Here is a 22,917-nt window from a genome sequence, read left to right as displayed (position 1 = left end):
AGGGCGATTTCTCAAAAACCGCCAATAAAGGCAGCACTACGACACATTCGAAGAAAAGCAGATACCATATAGATTCGATTTTAATATGTCAGAACAGTAGCAGCACGTTTTGACTTGGCCAAATATAATTCCAAACATAGCGTATATTTTTAATTTCATTAAAAAAATGTAGATGTGACATATTTAAAAACGGTTTGGTATTTCAACTAAATTTACTGGAAAATTCATCAAATACTTTCTTCTCTTGGGTATACAACAAAACTGTACGTTCATTAAACTTGGAATTGGTGTGCAAATGTTAAAATGCCAAAAAATGATTTGACGCCCTCTTGTGGATCCTTTTCGGAATTTCGAAAAGTTATCGTTTTTGAAAAGGGCGATTTCTCAAAAACCGCCAATAAAGGCAGCACTACGACACATTCGGAGTAAAGCAGATACCTAATAGATTTGATTTTATTATGTCAGAACAGTAGCAGCACGTTTTGACTTGGCCATATATAATACCAAACATAGCGTGTATTCAAACTTTTATAAACAATGCAGACGTAACATATTTAAAAACGGTTTGGTATTTTAAATAAATTTTCTAGATAATTTATCAAACATCTTTTTCTCTTGGACATACATATATACTATACTTTCATTAAACTTGGAATAAGTTGCGGAAAGTATAAAATACCAAAAAGCATTTTACGTCCTCTTGTGGATTTTTTTCAAAATTTCAAAAAATTATCGTAATTGAAATAGCGATTTCTCGGAAACCGCCAATAAAGGCAGCACTACGACACATTTGGAGAGAACCAGATACCTTATAGATTCGATTTTAATAAGTCAGAACAGTAGCAGCACGTTTTGAGTTGGCCATATATAATACCAAACATAGCGTATAATTTTTAATTTTATCAACCATGTATATGTAACATATTTAAAAACGGTTAGGTATTTCAACTTAATTTACTGAATAATTCATCAAACACTTTTTTCTCTTGGTCATACATCAAAACTGTATGTTCATTGAACTTGGAATTATTGTGCAAATCCTAAAATGCCAAAAATGATTTGACGCCCTCTTGTGGATTATTTTCGGAATTTCGAAAAATTATCGTTTTTGAAAAGGCGATTTCTCAAAAACCGCCAATAAAGGCATCACTACGACACATTCGGAGTAAAGCAGATACCTTATAGATTTGATTTCATTATGTCAGAACGGTAGCAGCACGTTTTGACTTGGTCATATATAATTTTATCAACTATGTAGATGTAACATATTTAAAAACGGTTAGGTATTTCAACTTAATTTACTGGATAATTCACCAAACACTTTTCTCTCTTGGTCATACATCAAAACTGTATGTTCATTAAACTTGGAATAAGACGGCGAATCCTAAAATAACAAAAAATGATTTGACGCTCTCTTGTGGTTTTTTTTTGAAGTTTTGTAAAAATATCGTTTTTAAAAGGGCGATTTCTCAAAAACCGCCAATAAAGGCAGCACTACGACACATTCGGAGAAAAGAAAATACCATATAGATTCCATTTCATTATGTCAGAACAACAGCAGCACGTTTTTACTTGGCCATATATAATACCAAATATAACGTGTATTTACAATTTTATAAACAATGTACACGTAACATATTGTAAAAAGATTTCGTATTTTAACTAAATTTACTGGATAATTCATCAAACATCTTTTTTTTTGGACGTACACCAATAATGAACGTTCATTAAACTTGGAATAAGTTGCAAATTGTATAAAACAACAAAAAAATGACTCACGCCCCATAGTAATTTTGTTTAATATCTCGAACATACCGTTTTTGGAGTGGCGATTTCCACAAAACCGCCAATAAAGGCAGCACTACGACACATTCGAAAAATAGCAGATACTCCATAGATTTTGTTGAAATACCTAACTGTTTTTAAATATGTTACGTCTGCATTGTTTATAAAAGTTTGAATACACGCCATGTTTGGTATTATATATGGCCAAGTCAAAACGTGCTGCTACTGTTGTGACACAATGAAATCAAATCTATAAGGTATCTGCTTTACTCCGAATGTGTCGTAGTGCTGCCTTTATTGGCGGTTTTTGAGAAATCGCGCTTTCAAAAACGATAATTTTTCGAAATTCCGAAAAGGATCCACAAGAGCGCGTCAAATCATTTTTTGGCATTTTAAGATTTGCACACTAATTTCAAGTTTAATGAACGTACAGTTTTGTTGCATACCCAAGAGAAGAAAGTATTTGATGAATTTTCCAGTAAATTTAGTTGAAATACCAAACCGATTTTAAATATGTCACATCTACATTTTTTAATAAAATTGAAAATATACGCTATGTTTGGAATTATATATGGCCAAGTCAAAACGTGCTGCTACTGTTATGGTATAGTGAAGTCGAATCTAAAAGGAATTTGCTTTTTTCCGAATGTGTCGTAGTGCTGCCTTTATTGGCGGTTTTCGAGAAATCGCCCTTTCAAAAACGATTATTTTTCGGAATTCAGAAAAGAACCCATTATAGAGAGCGTAAAATGTTTTTTTTTATATTTTAAACTTTCCCAATTAATTCTTAGTTTAATAAACGTACAGTATTCATTTGTGACAAAGAGAAAAATATATTTGATCAATTTTCCCGCAGCTCCAGTTGAAATACAAATCCCTATTAAATTTGTTACGTCGACAATGTTTATAAAACTGAGAATACACGCTATTTTGGTATTATATGTAGCCGAGTCAAAACATGCTGCCACTGTTTTGTTATAGTGAAATCAAATATATAGGGTATATACTTTTTTCCGAATGTGTCGTAGTGCTGCCTTTATTGGCGGTTTTCGAGAAATTCCCCTTCCAAAATCGATAATTTTTCGAAATTTTGAAAAGAATCCACGAAGAGGGCGTAAAATATTTTTTTGGTATTTTATACTTTTCTTCTGCAAATCATTCTAAGTTTAATAGACGTACAGTATTAATGTGTGACAAAGAGAAAAATATATATTTTATCAATTGTTCAGCAAATTTAGTTGATATACAATTCCTTTTTAAATTTGTTTCGTCCACATTGTTCATAACATTGAAGAGTATACGCTATGTTTGGTATTATATATGGCAAAGTCAAAACGTTCTGCTACCGTTCTGACATAATAAAATTGAATCTATAAGGTATGTGCTTTTCTCTGAATGTGTCGTGATGCTGCCTTTATTGGCGGTTTTTGAGAAATCACTAATCCAAAAACGATAATTTTCGAAATTCTCAACCTAATTCAAGGGGGTGCGCAAAATTTTTTTTATTATTACTTTATACTTTCTGAAACTTATTCTAACTTTAATAGACGTACAGTATTGATGTGCGACAAAGAGAAAAAGATATTTGATCAATTATCCTGCAACTTTAGTTGAAATACAAACCCTTTTTTAATATGTTACGTACCTTTGTTTTAAAAATCGAGGAATATACGCTATTTTTGGTATTATATATGGCCAAGTCAAAACGTGCTGCTACTGTTCTGGCATAATAAAATCGAATCTATAATGTATGTGCTTTTATCCGAATATGTCGTAGTGCTGCCTTTATTGGCGGTTTTCGAAAAATCGCCATTTTAAAAACGATAATTTTTTGTAATCCAGGACAGAATCCACCTGGAGTCGCAAATGATTTTTTGCTGTTTTATACTTCCCGCAACGTATTCCAAGTTTAAAAGATGTACAGTATTAATGTGTGACAAAAAGAAAATGATATTTTATCCATTATCTAGCAAATATAGTTGAAATACAAAATCAATTTTAAATTTGTTACGTCCATGCCGTTTTTAAAATTTAGATTACACGATATGTTTGGTAATATATATGGTCAAGCCAAAACGTACTGCTACTGTTCTGTTATAGAAAAATTGAATTAATATGGTATCTGCTTTTCTCCAAATGTGTCGTGGTGCTGCCTTTATTGGCGGTTTTCGAGGAATCGAGGTTCCGAAAAGGATAATTTTCCGAAACTTTGTATTTGCGGAATACCTGAAAATTCATTTTTCGCTTAGTTAGTCTTTTTTTGAACACTATTTTCTTGTTAAATTTAATGTATTCATTCAGTTTAAAAAATTTTCATCTATTTTCGTGACAATATTATATTTTGATCAGCATTTTCAATTTTCATATTTACCTATAAGTGAACACTATATGCGCGTGGAACCTATATTCAATGTGTAAAAATATTCTGGCTGAAAGTGCTGCTAGCTTCACAGTGGTAACGTAGATTGAGGGCAATAAACTATCGCGCTCTACTCTGAACAATCTTGAAATCTGCGGATTCCGACTCCGTGCACTTATTTTCGTCCAAGAAGCTGGACATTAGCCTGTACAACAGGCTGTTGAAGCGGGTGATCATTTTAAAAAGTGACATGAATGGGAGATAACGTCAACATCACCAATAATATATATGTTGGTATTTTACAAATTGGAAAATCCCTCCACGCAACAAATAATTTCAACATCCGTATTTTAAATAATTTTTTAAAACATTCTGGACCAGATTCAAATCTAAATATATCGGTCTACATTTAGTCGGTACCGAGAGAGAGAGAGAGAATTTATTATTTCGTCAACCAGAAAACACATAATATTAAATATAATAATAACATAATAAGTGAAACAAAAGTCTTCGGTATGACTGGGAGGTAACGATACGACCAGTTACGGTCATCTGAGTCAGTTACCACCCAATACAACACATGAATAAATACATAAATTGATACAGGTTCTTTTTTTTTAACTCTCAGTTTATAGAGAACTATTTACAAAACGAGGATAAATTTTGGATTCATCTAATCAGGGTTGGGAATTTATTGTGAAAAATGACACATTTATGATCAAATTTCCCCTCCATTTTATCAGATGAAATTATCAAGTAGTCTAAGTTAGTTTTAAGTATATACAAGAACCTGTGAAATGTATATCTCTAATCTAAGCATCGTTGTGAACCTTGCTTCGTTTTCATTGTTGTGCGTGAGTCAGTTTTCAAGTGCATTCTCAAAAACTAGTTTTAAATCAAATAACTTGATAGCCATTACTAAGGCACCAATATAGATTTTTCGATAGTACTTTTCTGCGGTGCCCCCTCTCCCTTGGAGCCCTAAGCACGTGCTTATATTTCCAAAAGGTTAATCCAGCCCTGCGTACCTAATCGCCCCAATTGCCATTCCCTGCTACTATAATTAATAGCCTCTGTCCGTGGCACTTAAGTGCCATAGTTAGGGATGGGCAATTCAGAATATCGAATCTGGAGGATTCGGATCCAATTAGGGGATCAGATAACTGAATTTGGTTTCCGCTTCTTTAAAAGCATTCGTCAATTTTTGTATTTCCGGTTTTATAATTTATTAATCAGAGATGAGCTTTTCGTCTTGCGTCAAAATTTCTCTCGTTTGATTAAAAGCGGTAGACGTCAAACACGGAAATCTTAGCGCTTCAGATCAAGAAGACTCCCATGAATGAACAAACGCCTCACGGCGAAGACTTGTTGTTGCACCATTTTCTCTTTCTCCAGCTTTACGACCTAGTTAGTGATTGATTTCAACAATCTAGCCCAATTTTGTATACCAATTTTTATTCATGTCATATGACCCACAAAATTTAATTTCTCACAGACGTACCATGCTCCGTTTTAGATTAAATGATTTTTCGCGGCCTACGAGTTCTACCGAGAACAATGATCTAAAGCAGGATTGTGCAACCTTCTTCGTAGACGGGCCAAATATCAATAACGGGGTAAAACCGCGGGCCGCACTTTCATTACAATAGGCTTTCTATTAGCTGTAGGCACATAATAGTGTCTATATGTTATTGATTCTAAATCGTCATTATTGGGGGTCCTTGCAGGAATGATGAGTTAAACTGTAGTTCAAATATATCGTTACATCCATTTTATACGAATTCGGTAAGAAATTTGCTGCTAGATTCTTTATCCAAATTTGCTTAAATGAAAGTGATACGAATTTGATATGGAGCCCGTTTTTGAACAAAAAGATGTAATCGAAAAGTGCCCTATTTGAAGCCATGACCTTTTTCAAATGTGGGAAGTTATCTTGGTTGAAATGTTTTCGGTAAAGTACGCCAAGATTCATTTCCGAATAATTTGCTGTCAAATTTTATTCTTGATTAGATTTGGACAAAATCAACTGATAGACTGGAACCAAACTCAATTTAGTTTTTGCATCTCTTGATATTAAAAATTTAAACTGCTTTCCAGTTTCCTGATCTTCGATTGCTCGTTCATACAAGTTCATTAGCGTCTGCTCCGCATTTCCTTTCAAGTTTTTCGCAGTTCAGCAAGTGGCAGCTTTGTGAATCGCGTTGCTGTTGAGACGTTGTAACGTCATAGGCACAGATAGCAAATTGGACTCGGATATTATCTTTGAAGCCCAACCAGATCAAAATAAAGTAAAAACTAATTTAGCCGCACACCATTGAAAATTCTCTACGGGCCGCACAATATTCCCTTGCGGGCCGCACCCCTGATCTGAAGTTTAGATCAGAGATTAGATTAGATTCTAAACCAAAAGCCAGACGTTAAATGTTATAACATTATTTGCGATTAATTTATATCAAATATTATTTACAATGATTTAATACATTTACGACAAGCCTCTTCCGAAAATACAAAGTTTCATCACAAACAAAATATTGGTCACATTTATTTTGCACTCCCAAATAATTACATCCTTCTCGGGAATCTGCGATTCGTTATCGGATGTTATTACATGTTAAGTACGAAATCACGATTACGGTAACTTTATTTTACGGGTCTTAATCTCACAGAATAAACACGCTGACCCATGCTTGATTATAATTGATAGTGGTTAAATCGTAAATATATACTACTACGATTAAATTCAATAGTTTGCACCCGTAATTGACGCGAAGACTAGGAAGGAAGGATAGGATTTACATATTTATCCCGGGGTAGAGGAAAGCCGATAAGACGGCTTATCCATATGGCGAACCACGGCCTCTCGTCCGGTTACCATTCCAAGTCGGGTATGGGATTAGTTTTTACTGTATTGTTTGTTTTCGGAAGCATGGACTTGGTGGTGGAGGAAGCCGTAACCGACCAGCGGTTACGTGAACCACCCAACGACGGCGAGGAGTCCAGCAATCCTCTCGCACATAACCATCCCTGCATGGGATTCTAACATGCGAACCCACGCAGAGTAATTAGAGGTGCGCTGGCGAGCGTATTCCTAACGCTTAGCCCGTTGAGCCACACCGCCGCGCGGTACCCGCTACGGCGCATAAGTTGCAGTTGTCTCGGACTGGCCGTGCATATACTGTGGTGAAGGTGCCGTGGTGGACAAAACATCACCACACATATATATCAAAACTCCCAATACAGTGCCTAATAATGCAGCAAAACTTTGTCTTCTCAATAACCGAGCGGTAATGCTGCCAGGAAAATTTTTAAGCAATTTAGGTCAAAAAAAAAATGTGATAACTTGTGACTAATTATAAAATTTTGTTTTTACATAAAAAAAAAATATTGCAGAAATTATCGAATTTCATTGGCCTGAGCCAATGATCGGAACATTTTCAATTACACGCGAAGACTGATACATTTACAATTTTTTTTTACATTTTATTCCACAGGAACATAATATCAAAACTATCTATATATACGTCCATTTCGTGATTCAGTATTCTGGATTTGATTTGAGTATTCTAAAATACCGTAATAAATTATTCAACATTTCCCACCCCTAGTCACAGTGCAGTAGTTGTTTTAATGCTTATAGCTGCATAGGATTATATGACTGTACGAAATATGGGGCAAGGACCTTTAAAACCCAGCAGGAATCAACATAAACCCAACAGTAGAAGCTTTGATAAGTCGAATGAAAGAATTCCAAGATTGTATCTAAATATTTCGGATCAAGCCTGGCCATTAGTCTACAGTTCTGGCTACAATGTAAGTTTTGGAGGCATGGAAAAGTTGCATCCATTTGATGCTGGCAAATGGGGAAGAGTTCATCAGATGCTGATAGATAAGAAAATGTTATTGCCTGGGGAATTTGTTGAGCCTTTAGAAGCGTCAGAAGAGGAATTGCAAAAAGTACACAGCCAGAAATACTTGAATAGTTTAAAATGGAGTGCGAATGTAGCAATGATCACGGAAGTTCCACCAGTTGCAATGCTGCCTAATTACTTTGTTCAACGCTCAGTTCTGCGACCATTTAGATTGCAAACGGGTGGCTCAATCTTGGCAGGGAAGTTGGCAATGGAGAGAGGATGGGCCATTAACATTGGTGGTGGATTTCATCACTGCTCTGCTGAGCGTGGAGGAGGATTTTGTGCTTATGCTGACATAACCTTAAACATTCGTTATTTGTGGGAAAACTTTCCAGACATAAACAAAGTCCTGATTGTCGACCTTGATGCTCACCAGGGAAATGGATATGCTCATGATTTCATGGGTGAAGAAAGAGTTTTCATTTTCGATGTGTATAATCGTTTAATATATCCGAATGATCAGCGTGCTAAATTAGCCATTTCTCGTCCGGTGGAATTGGTGCATGGAACGAGTGATTCAAAGTATCTGGAACTTGTGAGAAAAAACCTTTCTGAAGTCATTGAACTGTTCAATCCTGAATATATTGTGTACAATGCTGGAACAGACATTCTCAGCGGCGATCCACTTGGTTGTCTTGATATATCACCTAATGGCATTGTTGAAAGAGATCAAATAGTTTTTGAAGTGGCCCACAGAAACAAAATTCCAATTGTTATGTTCACGTCTGGTGGATACCAAAGATCAACTGCAGCAATAATAGCAGATTCAATTTTCAATCTCAATAGTCATGGATTTATAACTGGACCTAAAAATATTTTGCATTCTGAATAATGAATGTGATATCAGTTGCAGGAAGCTTTCTATACAGTGATTCTCATACTTCCTTTTGCAATCATTAACTCCATCCATGATCATAATATACATTTATAGTTGATACCTGAAATATCTCGAATGACCTCATATGAAAAAGCCTACTGTGTTTATTGACATATATTATTCATAAATTATATTATTCTTTTGTTTGTCACTTACATCATCTCAACTTTAATCCATAACTCAACTAACAAATGTCTTATGGAGCCCAAATTGCCTCATTGGATGTAGTGTTCAATTGAAAATGACAAAATTAATCTGATTTGAACTAAGTGGTCAGACTAATTTGACTCATATTTTACAATCATAATTCTTCTTGTGGTAAATCTTTAACAAACGAACTCGGTATCAAAATCGAAACCTTATTGGCGATTTTGCATTTTTCTCTGTTTGTTTCATGAAATTTAGATTAAATGCAATACCTACAGACTACAGTATTTATTCATTTCTCTAGTAAATGCTCTTTCCAAAAATTTTGGTTTTGTTGATTTTACATATTTTTGAGTTTATGGATTTGATTGATTGATTTGATTGATGAATTTGATTTGTGCTTATCGCATCTTTGAAAAATAGTTTTCAATATTAATTTTCATCACATGAATATACACATGACAATGATATGGTCATTTTCATATGCTTATCGAGGACAGCCATATGTTATATGCCTAAAAACATAGTTTATGATTAGAAATGTGCAGTCAGATTTGGATATTTGTATCAATTTCACTGTCAATGTGAAAGCATTTATCATTTGTCAATAGTATGCATAAATCTGCAATAAAAAAAAATAATAAGTGATAAGTTGTATTTGAGTTTATGTTGATGTAAATGCTAGTTTTATATTTCTTTTAGTTTTCAAAATTTCAATTGTTTCGCCAAAACCTTACTCTCCATTATTTTTCAAGCACTTGTTATTTTAAGTGCTTGTGGAATGGAATTGAAGTGTTCAACGTTGATACCCATTTTCCCTCTTACAATTTTATTTTTCATTTATTATATACTGTATAAAATGATTATTACAAAGTTTTACACATTTATGCACTAAATTTTTATCACTGTCACTTCATTTTATATTATTAATAATCATAGTATATCAGTATGGGCCAAGGTGCAAGTACTGAACTCAGGGAGGATGGCAGTTCTGACCTGCACAAAAATGATTTGTGGCCTATGGTTCATTGTCCGGAATATAATCTACGCTTCATGGGATTAGAAAAAATGGGCAAATTTGATTTATTGAAAGGAAATAATATTCGTCAGATACTTATTGCACAAAAAATTTTGACAGTTAATTCATTCTCCACTCCTGTTGAAATTACGGAAGCAGAGTTGAAAGAAGTTCATACCCAGGAATATATGGAGAGCTTGAAAAGATCCAAGACCATTGCAAAAATAACAGGAATATCTGGATTAGCAATTTTTCCATACTCTGTTATTGAAAAGTCAATAATGCGACCACTTCGAGTTCAAGCTAGTGGTTCAATTTTAGCTGGAAAGCTTGCTATGGAACATGGATGGGCAATAAATCTTGGTGGTGGGCAACATCATTGCAGTGCAGGAAAATCAGAACCTTCTGGTTTTTCACCTTATGCTGATGTGACTTTAAACATTAAATATTTGTGCAAGAATTTTCCAAGCGTGAATAGAGTACTGATTATTGACTTGGATGTGCATCAAGGGAATGGATATGCTCATGATTTTATGAATGATGAAACCGTATATATTTTTGACATGTATAATTGCATGATATTTCCTGGTGATGAAACAGCAAAAAAGGCTATAAAGCGTAAAGTTGAGTTGAAAAATGCCATGAAAGATGATGAATATATCAATCTTTTAAAGTCTAACATCAAAGAAGTGTTAGATGAAGCTGATCCACAGTATGTGTTATACAACGCAGGTACAGATATTCTGAAAGGAGATCCGCTTGGAAAATTAAATATATCACCTAATGGTGTCAAGGAAAGGGATAAAATTGTTTTCACTGAAGTTCGAGGACGTGATATACCTATTGCCATGGTTCTGTCAGGAGGTTTCACACGAAATACTGCAGGCATTGTGGCAGACTCAATAACTCAGTTGCACGAGTGTGGTCTTGTGGAAGGCCCAAAATCAAATGTTCTTTCCTAACTTCATTTACCTCTAATATTTCTATATCAATATGCAAGTTAAGTAAAACAGTGTTGTTCCAACATAGTATTTTTCAGCCTTTCAATAAGCTCTTTATTATTGAGTAATATATTACTTCTTCAATCAGATGTCGCATGTATAGTAACACTGTTAATTATGCAAAATTCCATTCTTATTCCATGATACTAATAAGGCCAGCACAGCTCTCTTTGTTGTAATTGTTTCTTGTTTTCTAGCTGTATATCAAAGGATGTTCCTCAATTTTTACCAAGCCACTGGAATGGAAAATGTTTGAGGATTATATTTATAAACCATTGCCAATATCTACCTCCCTTTGTTCATTAGTCTTTCTAAAGAATCAAAACTTATATTTTAACTAAGCACCTAATGCCAAATATATATCTTACATTATGCTTTTTCTTAATTGATTTTCACTAATATTTCTTAAATTTTTCATATTTAAAAATATTTTAACAATTGCTTATATCAGGGATGGCGAACCTTTTTCAATGAATGGGTTAAAAACTATAATTTTATCGCGGAACAGAAGAAAGTGAGTCACAGATATTTAATTCACGTTTGTATTTATAAGAAACTTCTGAAACAAATTCTATCAGCACTTCTATCAGGGACTTTTTATGGCATTCGGTAGATTTTTATTTCCAAGTCTGAAAGTTTTTGTTTTTATAACGGCATTGTAGGCGAGAAACTAATAAAATGCAAAGTAGCATCTAGTTCTCGTATAACCCCTAAAACAGTCTGCAGATGCACTTTTAAAAAAGACAGGCGCTGTGAAAAATGAACGGATCAATTGCATTGTTATGTCATAAATGATGTCAGGCCCAATTGCTGAATAACGGTACACAGCGGTGCATACATGCGTACAAGATTAGGAATCACCATACCGGCCCGAAAATCAACATTTTGAACATGAGCGATCGCAGCCCTCCCTGACTGTACAACTGACGGTACATTATAATAGTTTAGTAATTGTTAGATTAATTTAAAGCCGGTTTTATCATTTTTTGACTGATATGTTAGCATTTTTTTTATTTCATTCGTGCCTCCGCTTGGCGGGTCACAAATAAAACGCGGTGGGTCACTTTGTGACCCGCTGGTCAGTGGTTCGCCATCCCTGGCTTTTATAATTGTCTCTATGTTAGACAATTTAGAGTTTGTAATAATATTAATTATGACATTTTATGATGAGATTGTATATGTTCTTATCCTATCCTCTTCCGTGGCATCTGGTTTGCTTCTAAGAAGTGTTGAGAACTCACGGATTAAACAGGTACCATGAATATATTTTTTTGCTAAAATCGAAATTAATATTTGCATTTTTTTTTTGTAATTTAGACTGTTATTGACATATAATAAAGATATTTTGGCCCTTCTTATAGATTTTTACAGTAATAAAATAATTACAAAACTTATTTTACTGGTTTTAAATTACCTACTTATAGGTTTAATATTTCACATGATAAATTTTCAGCTTCTTTCATCGAGTTTTGGTCTGCTCATTGTCTTATTTTTATGTGGATGGGAAACTCTTCATTCAATCTTATCCATTATTGGAACGCTATGCATTATCAAATCTCATAACAAGTGGGTGAATTGTGTGAATTTTATCTTGCTTTTTATATGGAATTTGTTAATGACTGAATTCCTTGTGTTTTTTACAGGCAGACACCATTGCTTGCATTTATCTTCGTATTTTCATATTTACTATTCTTTCGATGTTCAACGCTTTTTGGATTGCCGAAAAGCTCTGCTGTTGGGAATGCTGTACAACTGTTACTGACATTAAAAGTAAGCTTGATGATGATTCATCAATAACTCTATTTTTCTCAGATGATTAGCTCAAAGTAAGGTTGTATTATTTTTCCATTCAGAAGTAAACGAGACTAATGCAGTGGTTCTCGATACTTTTTAAGCCACGCCCCTTTTTTAGAATTTGTCAACCATTGTCAAGTCTTGCGACCCCCATAAAATACATGGATGGAACGTAAATATCCAAAATAAGGGAATGTGAAAATCCAAATTATTTTTATTTTTAATTAGCTTCATGCCTCCTCAAAAAATTCTCTTGTGGGTCTCACCGTTTGAAAACCACTGGACTAATATCTGAGCGAAGTAACGTTTGACCATTGATACTGGTTTATGACGAGAGTTACTGAAACTATATAGAATTAGGATGGTGTATTATGTGCCAAAATGACTTACTTAGGACTTGATGTAGTTCAAAACAAAACCATCACGCAAATGTCCGTTTCTCAGCATTATCTAATCATGCTCTATTAAAGCTGAGTATCAATTTGTGATAAATTCCTATTCGTTCTACATTTCAGCTCATTAGTGTTGCGATAGAAATTCATGATTACAGACAGAGGAAATCTCGAGAAAAAAGCAAAGATGACACTCCGTCATCTCGATTTCAACTTTCATTACAGGAGGAACCAAATACTTATGATATTATTTGTTATTCTTATTGTTACGTAGGACTCTTTACTGGTGAGTTCTACTAATGAATTTCTGTATTGTGGTTATCAACCTAGGTTGTGAAGCAGATATAAGGTTTTTTAAATGTACCTTATACCAAAAATTAATTACGATATAGGAATGTGCTTTTTACTGTTAGTGTGTAATATTTAACATAAACCAAACTGCACTGTTAAAGTGGGAAAGTTTACCCAGAAAAAATGTGACCAGTGCATAATTATCTTGATTACTCAAATGTCTGGCTGATTTAATACCTCAACTGTGTCTAGTCTTGTGGAGGAAACAAAATTAAATGTTATTTCTTAACTTAATTTGCCTCTGATGCTTCTGTCTATATGAAGTATAAAAGTTGGAAACATTTTGTTGGCTTTGCACAGTTATATCCAAAATTATAGTTCTATGATAAAAAGGTATCTCACCAAGCTACTCTAATTGGTTGAACATTATTTCCCCATTTCTAAGCTGCTAAGTGATATTGTCACAAGCAGTATCATCTGCGTTTGTTCTACTGCAAAGTTTAAACTTTAGCTCTGATGCAGGCAGATTACTGGGTAATTCAAAGGGAGAGCAGCCAACTTTGATAGGATATATTAGAATGGTTTTATTTTTCTACTTTTAGGACCATTTTATAAATTTCGCACTTATCAAGATTTCTTGGACCAAACGGTACACCAGTCTCAAGTTATTCCATGGAAAGAAGAAATTTTGATTCGGTTCAAGCAGATCAGCTTTTATGCTGTGATGTATTTTATTGCTACAGTTCTTTTTAGCGTGGACCATGTCAGATCTGATGCATTTTATGAATCCTCTTTCCTGTACAGGTAAATTGTTTGAGTAGTCATCCATATTATACGAATGTGAGATTCGGAAGTCCTAAATAAAACGAGCATGCTTGTTTGTTATATCTTCTCTTGAGAGTTTTGCATTCACAAATATACTGTATTAGTTGCATAGTCAGACAAAGTTTATTTGGGAAATTTCAGTCAAGTATTGCCTACTGATTAATTTTGCAATCATAAATTATAGTCTGCAATCTGCAGCCATTACTTCAAGCCAAATTGTTTTAACAGGATGTGCTGTAAAGATTATTAAATGATTCATGATGATTTATGATTACTGTAATTTTGAAAAAATGGGTTGCAGACACCGGCCCTCAGAGTTGTTCATTACTGCAAAATTTCCCACATAGGTATATTCATGTGTAGACTGAGCACTAGAAGCACACTTGCCATCGCACCTTTCATTAGCCTGTGTGTAGGTTTAAATCCTAATGGGAATGGTTTGTGAGGTAGGATTCCTTGACTCCTCATTGTCGTAAGATGGTTATGACTTATTCCATCATCAAGTTCATGCCTCTAAAACAAATAACTATTCCCATACCTGAGATGGACTAGTGACCAGAGGAGAGACTGTGGCTCGCCGTATGATAAGTTATCTTATCTGCCCCACTCTTCTTATCTTATTTGACTGCAATATCTTATAAATTGAAAGAAAATCACCCTAAATTCTTCTTATTTTTCAACTTTTTTTCATCATTGTAGGCATATATGGTCTTCAGAGTCTTATTTTTATACAGTTTGTTAACAATGTAACAATTAATGTTTAGACTGGTTTACATGGTTCCAATCTTCTTCCTGGGAAGAATGAGGTTTTATTCAGCATGGCTTCTTGCAGAATGTTCCTTTATAACAGCTGCGTTTGGTGCGTATCCAAAGTCAAGTAATCCTAAACCAGGACATGGTCCAACTGTGGAGTATGATAGGTGAGAGTTGAATATGTTTGGCAGATGAAGAAATCTTATCATTTCTAAGTGTTGCTTTCTGCACTTGAAATGATATAATGTAAATTTGCAAACATAGTCTCATACTCCACCTGCTATGATGGAATATTTTGAACAGGTTGTGGGGAAAATAGAGTATATTATTTAATTTTGTTTACAACTTCTGATTGTACCCAAAAGTTTCAGAAATCTAGGATGTTTTACATAAAAAGTATGTTATATGTTCCAAATGCCATATCCTCCTCATCAAAGACAGACTTGCTTTTGATTCGCAAAATTGTCAATCAGTCACAAACACTCTTCTATGGGAATTTCTCTTGTTATTGCTGTCCAAGGGGTTCAAGTCATAAATGAGATGCCCACAAACAGAATAAGATGATTTTTTTTCATTATCGTAAAAATAGTTTAGGAATTTGTGGATTCTGTTTTTTCCCCCATATTTTGTTAGTTATCAAATTTTCGGCACACCAAAAGTGTGTGTACTAATATGGAGGTAACTGATTTTGTTTGCCTACTTCACATCAAGTTGTGGTAAGAGCTATGGGCAGAGAGTATATTCACTTGGCTAACACAGACAGTCCCCGAACTCGTAATATAACTAAAATAAGGAAAATCAGAATAAAATTATGGCCTAACCCTAACCTGGTACACACATTACAGGAGTACCAAATTTTCTACAGTGATAAAAACCCAACATTACTATTATTCCTATTCTGCATGTTCCTATATAATTTCGATATGTCAATTATTACAATATGTTTTCAGCACTGAAGAGTCTGAGAGTATTGAATATAGCTTTGAGACAATACGGAACATAAATCCAGAGGGAAGTGAGTGGAGCAAAACTGTTCGGGATGGTATGAGAAACTGGAATATGACAGTTCAATGGTGGCTTGCCAATTATGTGGGGAAAAGGTGGCCAGCACATCTCAAACATTTTAGGTATCTTATACAAGGTTTCTTTTTTTCTATGGTATAATCGTATATTTCAACAAGATGTACCTCTTAGCAATGAAATAAATAATCCTGGAAATGGTTAATCTAATCTGTCCTCACAATTTTTGTTGCATCAGTGTAATGAGCCCTGTAAAGATTACTATTTAGATCTGACATGGGCAAACTACAATTGGGCCAAATCCGTCACGTTGGGTACTTCAATCTGGCCCGCCTGATGCTGTCACGACAATCAAACTAAAACCAAATTTTGATGTTTTAACTAAAAAAGGAATTTGTTGGAATTTCGATGAAATTTAGTTTCGTTATGAGGCTTATCGCTTTCCACTTTTCTGTACACACTGTAAATATTGTTCATAAAATGCAACTTTATACTTGACGCTTACATGGCCCGTCACTGTAGGGCTGTCCAAAATCGAATAATTTTTTGATTCGAATCGAATATTTTCGCCGAATCGAAACGAATAATCGATTATTATTGCGCAATAGTGAATCTGTCTCTATTATACAATAAACGCCTGCCCTTCGATGTTGTGGTAACGTATGTGCAGTTACATCAAAGGAGATCACACGCTTGTATGAACTGGTCAAAAAAATTGGAGAACTCCAAAATTTGGGTCTCGAAGACTGTTGAGTGTTAAGAGTAAAAATTGCACTATTCAAAAATTGCAATCTCAATTTTGATGGATTCAGTTTTAATAGGACATATAAAGCCTGTAGATGCTATTTTAATCCTATTCACTAGTCTTTATGTATTTTTGTGTAAATTTCAGCAAAATAATAACAACCATCAATATAGATAAAACTGTTGCTCAAGTTCAAAATTGCATTTAAAAATTCCAAGCTAGTTTGATGACAATATTATTTGATGACTATAATATTGTTAGTGTACAACAGCCATCAAAATGCAAGAGTGCAATTATTTGTCTTGGTATATAGATGGATAATAGAGTAATGCCATCATAAGAAATTACAAATTCCATTTAAAGACGGTATTGCCATCATAAGGATCCCAAAACACCTGTTTCAGCTTTAAGTTGCCTGTACCATGTTCCTATAATAACTAACTTGCAACAGCTCTGATCAAGCCAATGTGTTCAATGCTAAAGTGTAGTGTATTACGGATGTGAAAAATTAAACATTGTTTAATAATTTTCTGCTTAGGACAGCTGCTGTGCTAGGTTGCAGTGCGTATTGGCATGGTATTGCCCCTGGATATTTCGGTGCTTTCCTTACAATGCCTTTTGTCATGTTTGCTGAAGACTTGTTAAGTAAATTGGTCCGGCAGAAATTAAATGAAGGAAATCAATTACAATATGATTGGTAAGTTGATATTTATTTTGCACAATTTCAATTGTCGAAGAACTTGAAAAAAAATCAGGAATATTTTTTTCTATTTTTTTTTCAGGTTGAATTGGTTTTTTAAAATGAGAAGTTTTGAGTATATGTACATGGCGTTTGCTTTGTTAACATGGGAAGACACTTACAGGTAAATCTATCTTATTTTAGTGAGCTCTTGATACAATTTTGCTGCAGGAAAATGTAATATTAAAACAGCAATAACCACTTTATAACGTTTATAAAATGAGGTCTATGCTATGCAAAGATAATTTTGCAGAATCTTGAAAGATTGCAAGCTATGGTTGACATCAATTTTAACCGTTTAAGCACAGTTTATTTCAAATATATATGGATATATAATGAAGGGTAATGCAATGTGTTCTCATAGTGGAATTAATTACATAGTCAAATTCTGATTCCCACGTTTTTCGAAGTATTGAATCATGGATCAATAGCTAGAGCTAGACTCCAGTAATATGGCACTTGTGCTTCTAATTAATTGTGATTATGTCATGTATGTGAAAATATTTTTTTTACAGATGGTGGAAGTCTGTTTATTTCATTGGTCACGTTGTTTGCCTATTAGTTATTTTATCATGCACTGTAGTACAATTGTTACTGTCAAAGCCTAAAAGGGTTAAAAAAGAAGAGTAGGAAAGTTTAGTCAATTTCCTAAAGTGTGGGTCTAGTAGAAAATCTTTACTTCGTTTGTGGAGATGACTACAGAATCTTCACATGGCAGTTATCTGATTGAACTTTAAGCATGAGCCCAATTCAGGTCGTTGATGCAGCACATCACTATATCAATCACAGTATCCTTAACTAAATACAATTGGCAGCTTGCCAATGGTCTGTCTCGTTCAGAAAACGAACATAAATATTATTCATCATTCTAACACATACCGGGTATTGGTGGCATATTTTGTATTTACACTCATTGATTGTTTCGTGTAAATGTTTGTTTTTCACCTATTGACCGCTGATGTGAATATATTTAATACTTATAACACGAGGTGCTGTCGCTAGAATCCGCTACCTAACAGTAAGTTCTGGAATCTTTCATTAAAGAATGGTTCCTTAATCTTCAGTCCTGTCCAGTGATGAACGGCGGTGGTTTCTGTTTTGTAATTGCTGTTTTCTTTTTCACCTTTATTACTCTCGGTGGATCAAAAATAAATTTAATATGCAGGAAAGACAAAATCGGCTTGTGGTACTGTCTGCTGGAATAATCACAAATAATAATCATTTAGCGAGTAGGGCCGTCAACATTTCCCGGGGTATGTAAGTATAAGTTTATTTCGACTCCATAATCAGCAATAGACGATAATAATAATAGATAAAAGTAACTGATTACAGAATCGGGAGAGCGAACAAAACCTCGAGTAAGGTTTGAAACGTACAGATTTTATATGGAAAGGTATTGATAAAAGAAGTAGTACGTGTTCGCTCACCCAAAAGTAAAAAAAAAAACTAATTAAGGCACGCACACACACACAATCATCGAGACATGATACTGTCGGAAGTGAAAAAAGCGAGACTTAAGATCAATTAAATTACTCATTAAAAAGGAAAATATACAAACAAATGAAAAAAAATGAATAAATTATTTTGCCACACCAAATTAATGATTTTATGAGAATTGCCAAATTGGATACCGAATTAGTCAACAAGAGTAATGTACTGTGGATAGAAAAAGTATTCCTCAAAAGATATCGTCAAGCTGATTATAATTGGAGTCACCTAATGCCGAATTGCCCAATCAGAATTGCCAAGTTGGATGTATGAAGATGTGGGCTAGACCTGCTGCACTCATCAAATAGAAGCCACAACAAGCCAAATAACGTCCATATTATTTTAAATACTATTAATCAATAACAGTACCGGTAATCATAATTAAAATTAGGGCGGTATGATACAGAGGTAGGTAAATTGCAGTGGCGGCGCGTCAATAGGGCCAACCGGGGCAATGCCCCGGTTGTTTTTTCGGTATAATAAAAAATGTTCGAAAAATACCTCAATATCGGTTGCACAGACTGTCTACACTAGCCATATTCTCCCGACATGGTTCATTTTTCGCCCGCAAAGCCTTCGCCGAACGTCGACGGGGCGACGCCGATTTTGCCCCGGTTGCTCATTGTATATCGTATTCTCTCTTTTATCTTTCACTCGCCGCGTTTGTCTCGTTTGTTTTCTGTTTCTTTTACTAAATCATCGGGGCTAGCCCCGAAATTATGACGACACAATGCCGACGTTTCTTACAACAACGTGTTGACATATTCACGCATTCCTTCTCGTTCGTTGGTTGCTTGAAGAGTTGATTGTTTCCTCGCCTTCGTTTTTGTCGCTTGTTTCGCTATTTGAATCAGTTAGAGACCTTTAGTCCATTTGCTTTCGATTTTCCACATTCCTTTTGAGCTCCTCACTTCTTTCGGGGTTTTCTTCATTTTTTTCCGTTTCGCCGAAGCGCTCTGACCTCCTTCGCCAGATATGTAACCGCCGTCTCCCTGCTTGTGCACCAACACGTTGGAACTTCCAATCACGCGTGGTGCAGGGCGTGTCCGAAATTAGGTCTGAGCTCATTGAGTGTTTCAAGCTCTCCGGTTTGGGACGAACGCTCTGTGAGGGAGGCGGCAGGTCTAAAGCGTCTGCTAGAAGATGGTGAGTTTTCATTTTACTCCACAATATTCTATCACGTGGATGTATTATACATACGGCGCATTGCAGTCAAGGCTAATGGATGGAGCGTCTGTGCAGTCGTGTATTTCAGACTTCTGCGATGCTGTATCTCGTATCTGGGAAACAATAAAATACGACGACACATGGAGTGCTTCTTTACGCCGCGGGCAAACAACGCAGCGTTTGATTTTGTCTGCAAAGGAATGCTGTGACATTCTGGTGAATCAAATAGGCGATCGTCTGCGCACTGAACACCTTGCTGCGTTCTCTTTGATGAACCCCAAAAATTTTTCAAAATTTGCACGTCAATTTCCCATCCATTTGTTGGCTACTGTCTCCAAATTTTACCCCATGATAAACGTGGGTAAATTGGAAAATGAATTGCGATGTATATACACCAATCAAACTTTTTTGAACATCACATCAACTTGCGCGCTCTATGGGTTCCTCATAGATAACACTCTAGTAACAACCTTTGCGGCGTCTGCAAAATTTCTGGACATCATTTTGACGACGCCTATTTCTTACGCCGACGCAGAGCGAACATTCAGCACGCTGAAGCGTATTAAAACGTATCTCAGAAACACAATGAAGCAAGATAGATTAAATTCCTTGGCTGTTTTATCCATTCACAGAGACGTTATTTCTGGGATGCATGACTTTAATCAGCGCGTTATTGAGCATTTTGCTTCCAAGAAACCGCGGCGTGTTGCATATATGTTCAAGCAGTAGAAGTCTAGCAGCATATATATCTATGAGTGAGCGACGCATGTCCTTATCTTTGCATTACCTTTCCTTTCTTCATAGTAACGTTTTAAACCTTATTTTAGGTTTTGTCTGCTTTCCCGAAGTTTCTGTTAATATGTCATTGTATTTATCTGGGTAAATATTGCCTTTCCTTTTGAAAGAGGTTTCAAAATAAACTATGTCTATATTTATTAATCCCTTGACTTGGACCGGTTTTAAAGACACTTTCTTATCGTTAAAAATTGTCGCTTTTGCCGATTGGTTGTTACCGATGGAATGGTTTTTATACTCATCCTGTCCCCGTAGATGGGGGTGACTTGGTCCCGCAGTAGCTTGCCCCGGTTGTCAAAATGACCACGCGCCGCCACTGGTAAATTGGTTAAGGGAATATATATGGCGTTAAAGGTTCAAGTAAGGTTTCTAAGGTCATGGATTATAGGCAAGTAAATTTAATTGGGGTTGCTGATCACTGGGGTCAGTTCAAATTCATCACGGATGATTCATCAGTCTGCAAGTTTTGTTGATGTATACACCTTTCATGTTGACAAAGCTAGCATTTAAATTGATCATCATGACGTCCTGAAAAACGAAAAATATATCTGCGAGTACAATATTCAAATTCAGTATACAATGATTGCAAATAAGGAATCAATAGAAAACTACCCTACACTTTTGAGTGAAAGTTGTTGAATTGTGTGAATATTGATTAATATTAATTAAATATCATTAGACTGCTAGTTGAAAGACCTGAGAAAGAGGAGCCAAATTCTCCCTAATCAGCATTTTTGCGCGTTCTCAATAGTGCGCCAGGACCATCAAACAGATTGCAAGATGTTCGGCAGCGTCATGAATAGGAGGCTTCTGTTTGTTTCATATCAGAGCAGACCAAAACCGACCGTGCATTGTAAAAACGGTTTGCGATGGCAAGGAGCCGGGAAATATTGCGGCATATGCTGGTCGTCAAATAAGATGAGAAGGGAGGTAGACGTCAGTTGTTTGATGGATTTTGAAAATTTTAAGTGATTCCGAAACCGAGAGATGTGCCTAATATATGTTGCATTGAATAAAATTTTGTTATCGTGATATGTTTGAAATAATTACAGTAGTCGTCTCAAGGGCAACATGGGTGTAGAAATGACTCAAAAGTAATAAACCACTTACGCAGAAGATAGACTTGATACCGGCACACAGCGAGGAGGGTTTCACGACCCCGTATTTGCGGACTCTTGTACTAAACAAGTAATTGGTCAAACCTGAATAAATAATTCAGTCCATAAGCAGTCAACCTGTTTATGCCAACGGGATCAATTGTTAGTCAAGCTGCTGTTGATTTTAAGAACATAAAAGCTTATCAATCACAAAGCGTGTAAGCTGCAATTCTTATAGTTTTTGTATTTTGCAAAAGCATTTGATTGATCTCTAATTCGTAAATTGGCCAACAGAAAAATACCTAAAATATTTTTGTCGCTGATTGTGCATATGTGTCGTAGTTTGTCTACGAATTTAAGATGGGGTGACTGTAAATCAGATTTTTTATAATTCCCCTTCTGCCTCATAAACTGGTTTACGTGTTCAAAATCATCATATTCATTAAAAAAAATTTACTACTCTGCCCTTACATGTACTGACAGTTAATTTTAGCCTAGGCTTTTTCGGTACTAATTTTTGATCATTGCAACTAAACTAAAGCCCCTCAGAAGATATAATGACAACTAAGTTATTCGATGCGCAACTTAACTGTGGAAACACGACTGAAAAATGAGAAATAACGTGAAAACCGCGAAAACGAAGCAATGTTGAGCGAAAAATGTGTCTGAAAGGCTGCATTTTTTTTGTTTGCATTTCAATTGTTACGCCATTG

At 35.1% G+C, this 22,917-nt stretch overlaps 2 protein-coding genes and 1 pseudogene across 2 annotated transcripts; all 3 read left to right on the top strand.

Moving 5' to 3' along the window:
• The first annotated feature begins 7,333 nt into the window (after positions 1-7,333).
• On the top strand, positions 7,334-10,018 carry LOC120342353 (histone deacetylase 11-like). The gene has a single exon (XM_039411143.2). It carries the CDS (start codon positions 7,796-7,798, stop codon positions 8,885-8,887), a length of 1,092 nt encoding a protein of 363 aa, XP_039267077.2. The 5' UTR covers positions 7,334-7,795; the 3' UTR covers positions 8,888-10,018.
• A 7-nt stretch (positions 10,019-10,025) lies between these two features.
• Positions 10,026-12,226, top strand: LOC120342355 (histone deacetylase 11 pseudogene; annotated as a pseudogene).
• LOC120343187 (membrane-bound acylglycerophosphatidylinositol O-acyltransferase mboat7-like) lies at positions 12,216-18,833 on the top strand. Its single transcript, XM_039412319.2, has 10 exons — positions 12,216-12,350; positions 12,552-12,664; positions 12,742-12,868; positions 13,408-13,570; positions 14,178-14,379; positions 15,165-15,320; positions 16,104-16,280; positions 17,457-17,615; positions 17,701-17,781; positions 18,173-18,833. Exons 1-10 carry the CDS (start codon positions 12,216-12,218, stop codon positions 18,285-18,287), a joined length of 1,428 nt encoding a protein of 475 aa, XP_039268253.2. The 3' UTR covers positions 18,288-18,833.
• Positions 18,834-22,917: the final 4,084 nt, after the last annotated feature.

Source organism: Styela clava, chromosome 3 (assembly GCF_964204865.1).
Source record: "Styela clava chromosome 3, kaStyClav1.hap1.2, whole genome shotgun sequence".
NCBI lineage: Eukaryota > Metazoa > Chordata > Ascidiacea > Stolidobranchia > Styelidae > Styela > Styela clava.
The sequence above is the reverse complement of the archived record's forward strand: the minus strand, read 5'-3'. Positions and strand labels throughout refer to the sequence as shown.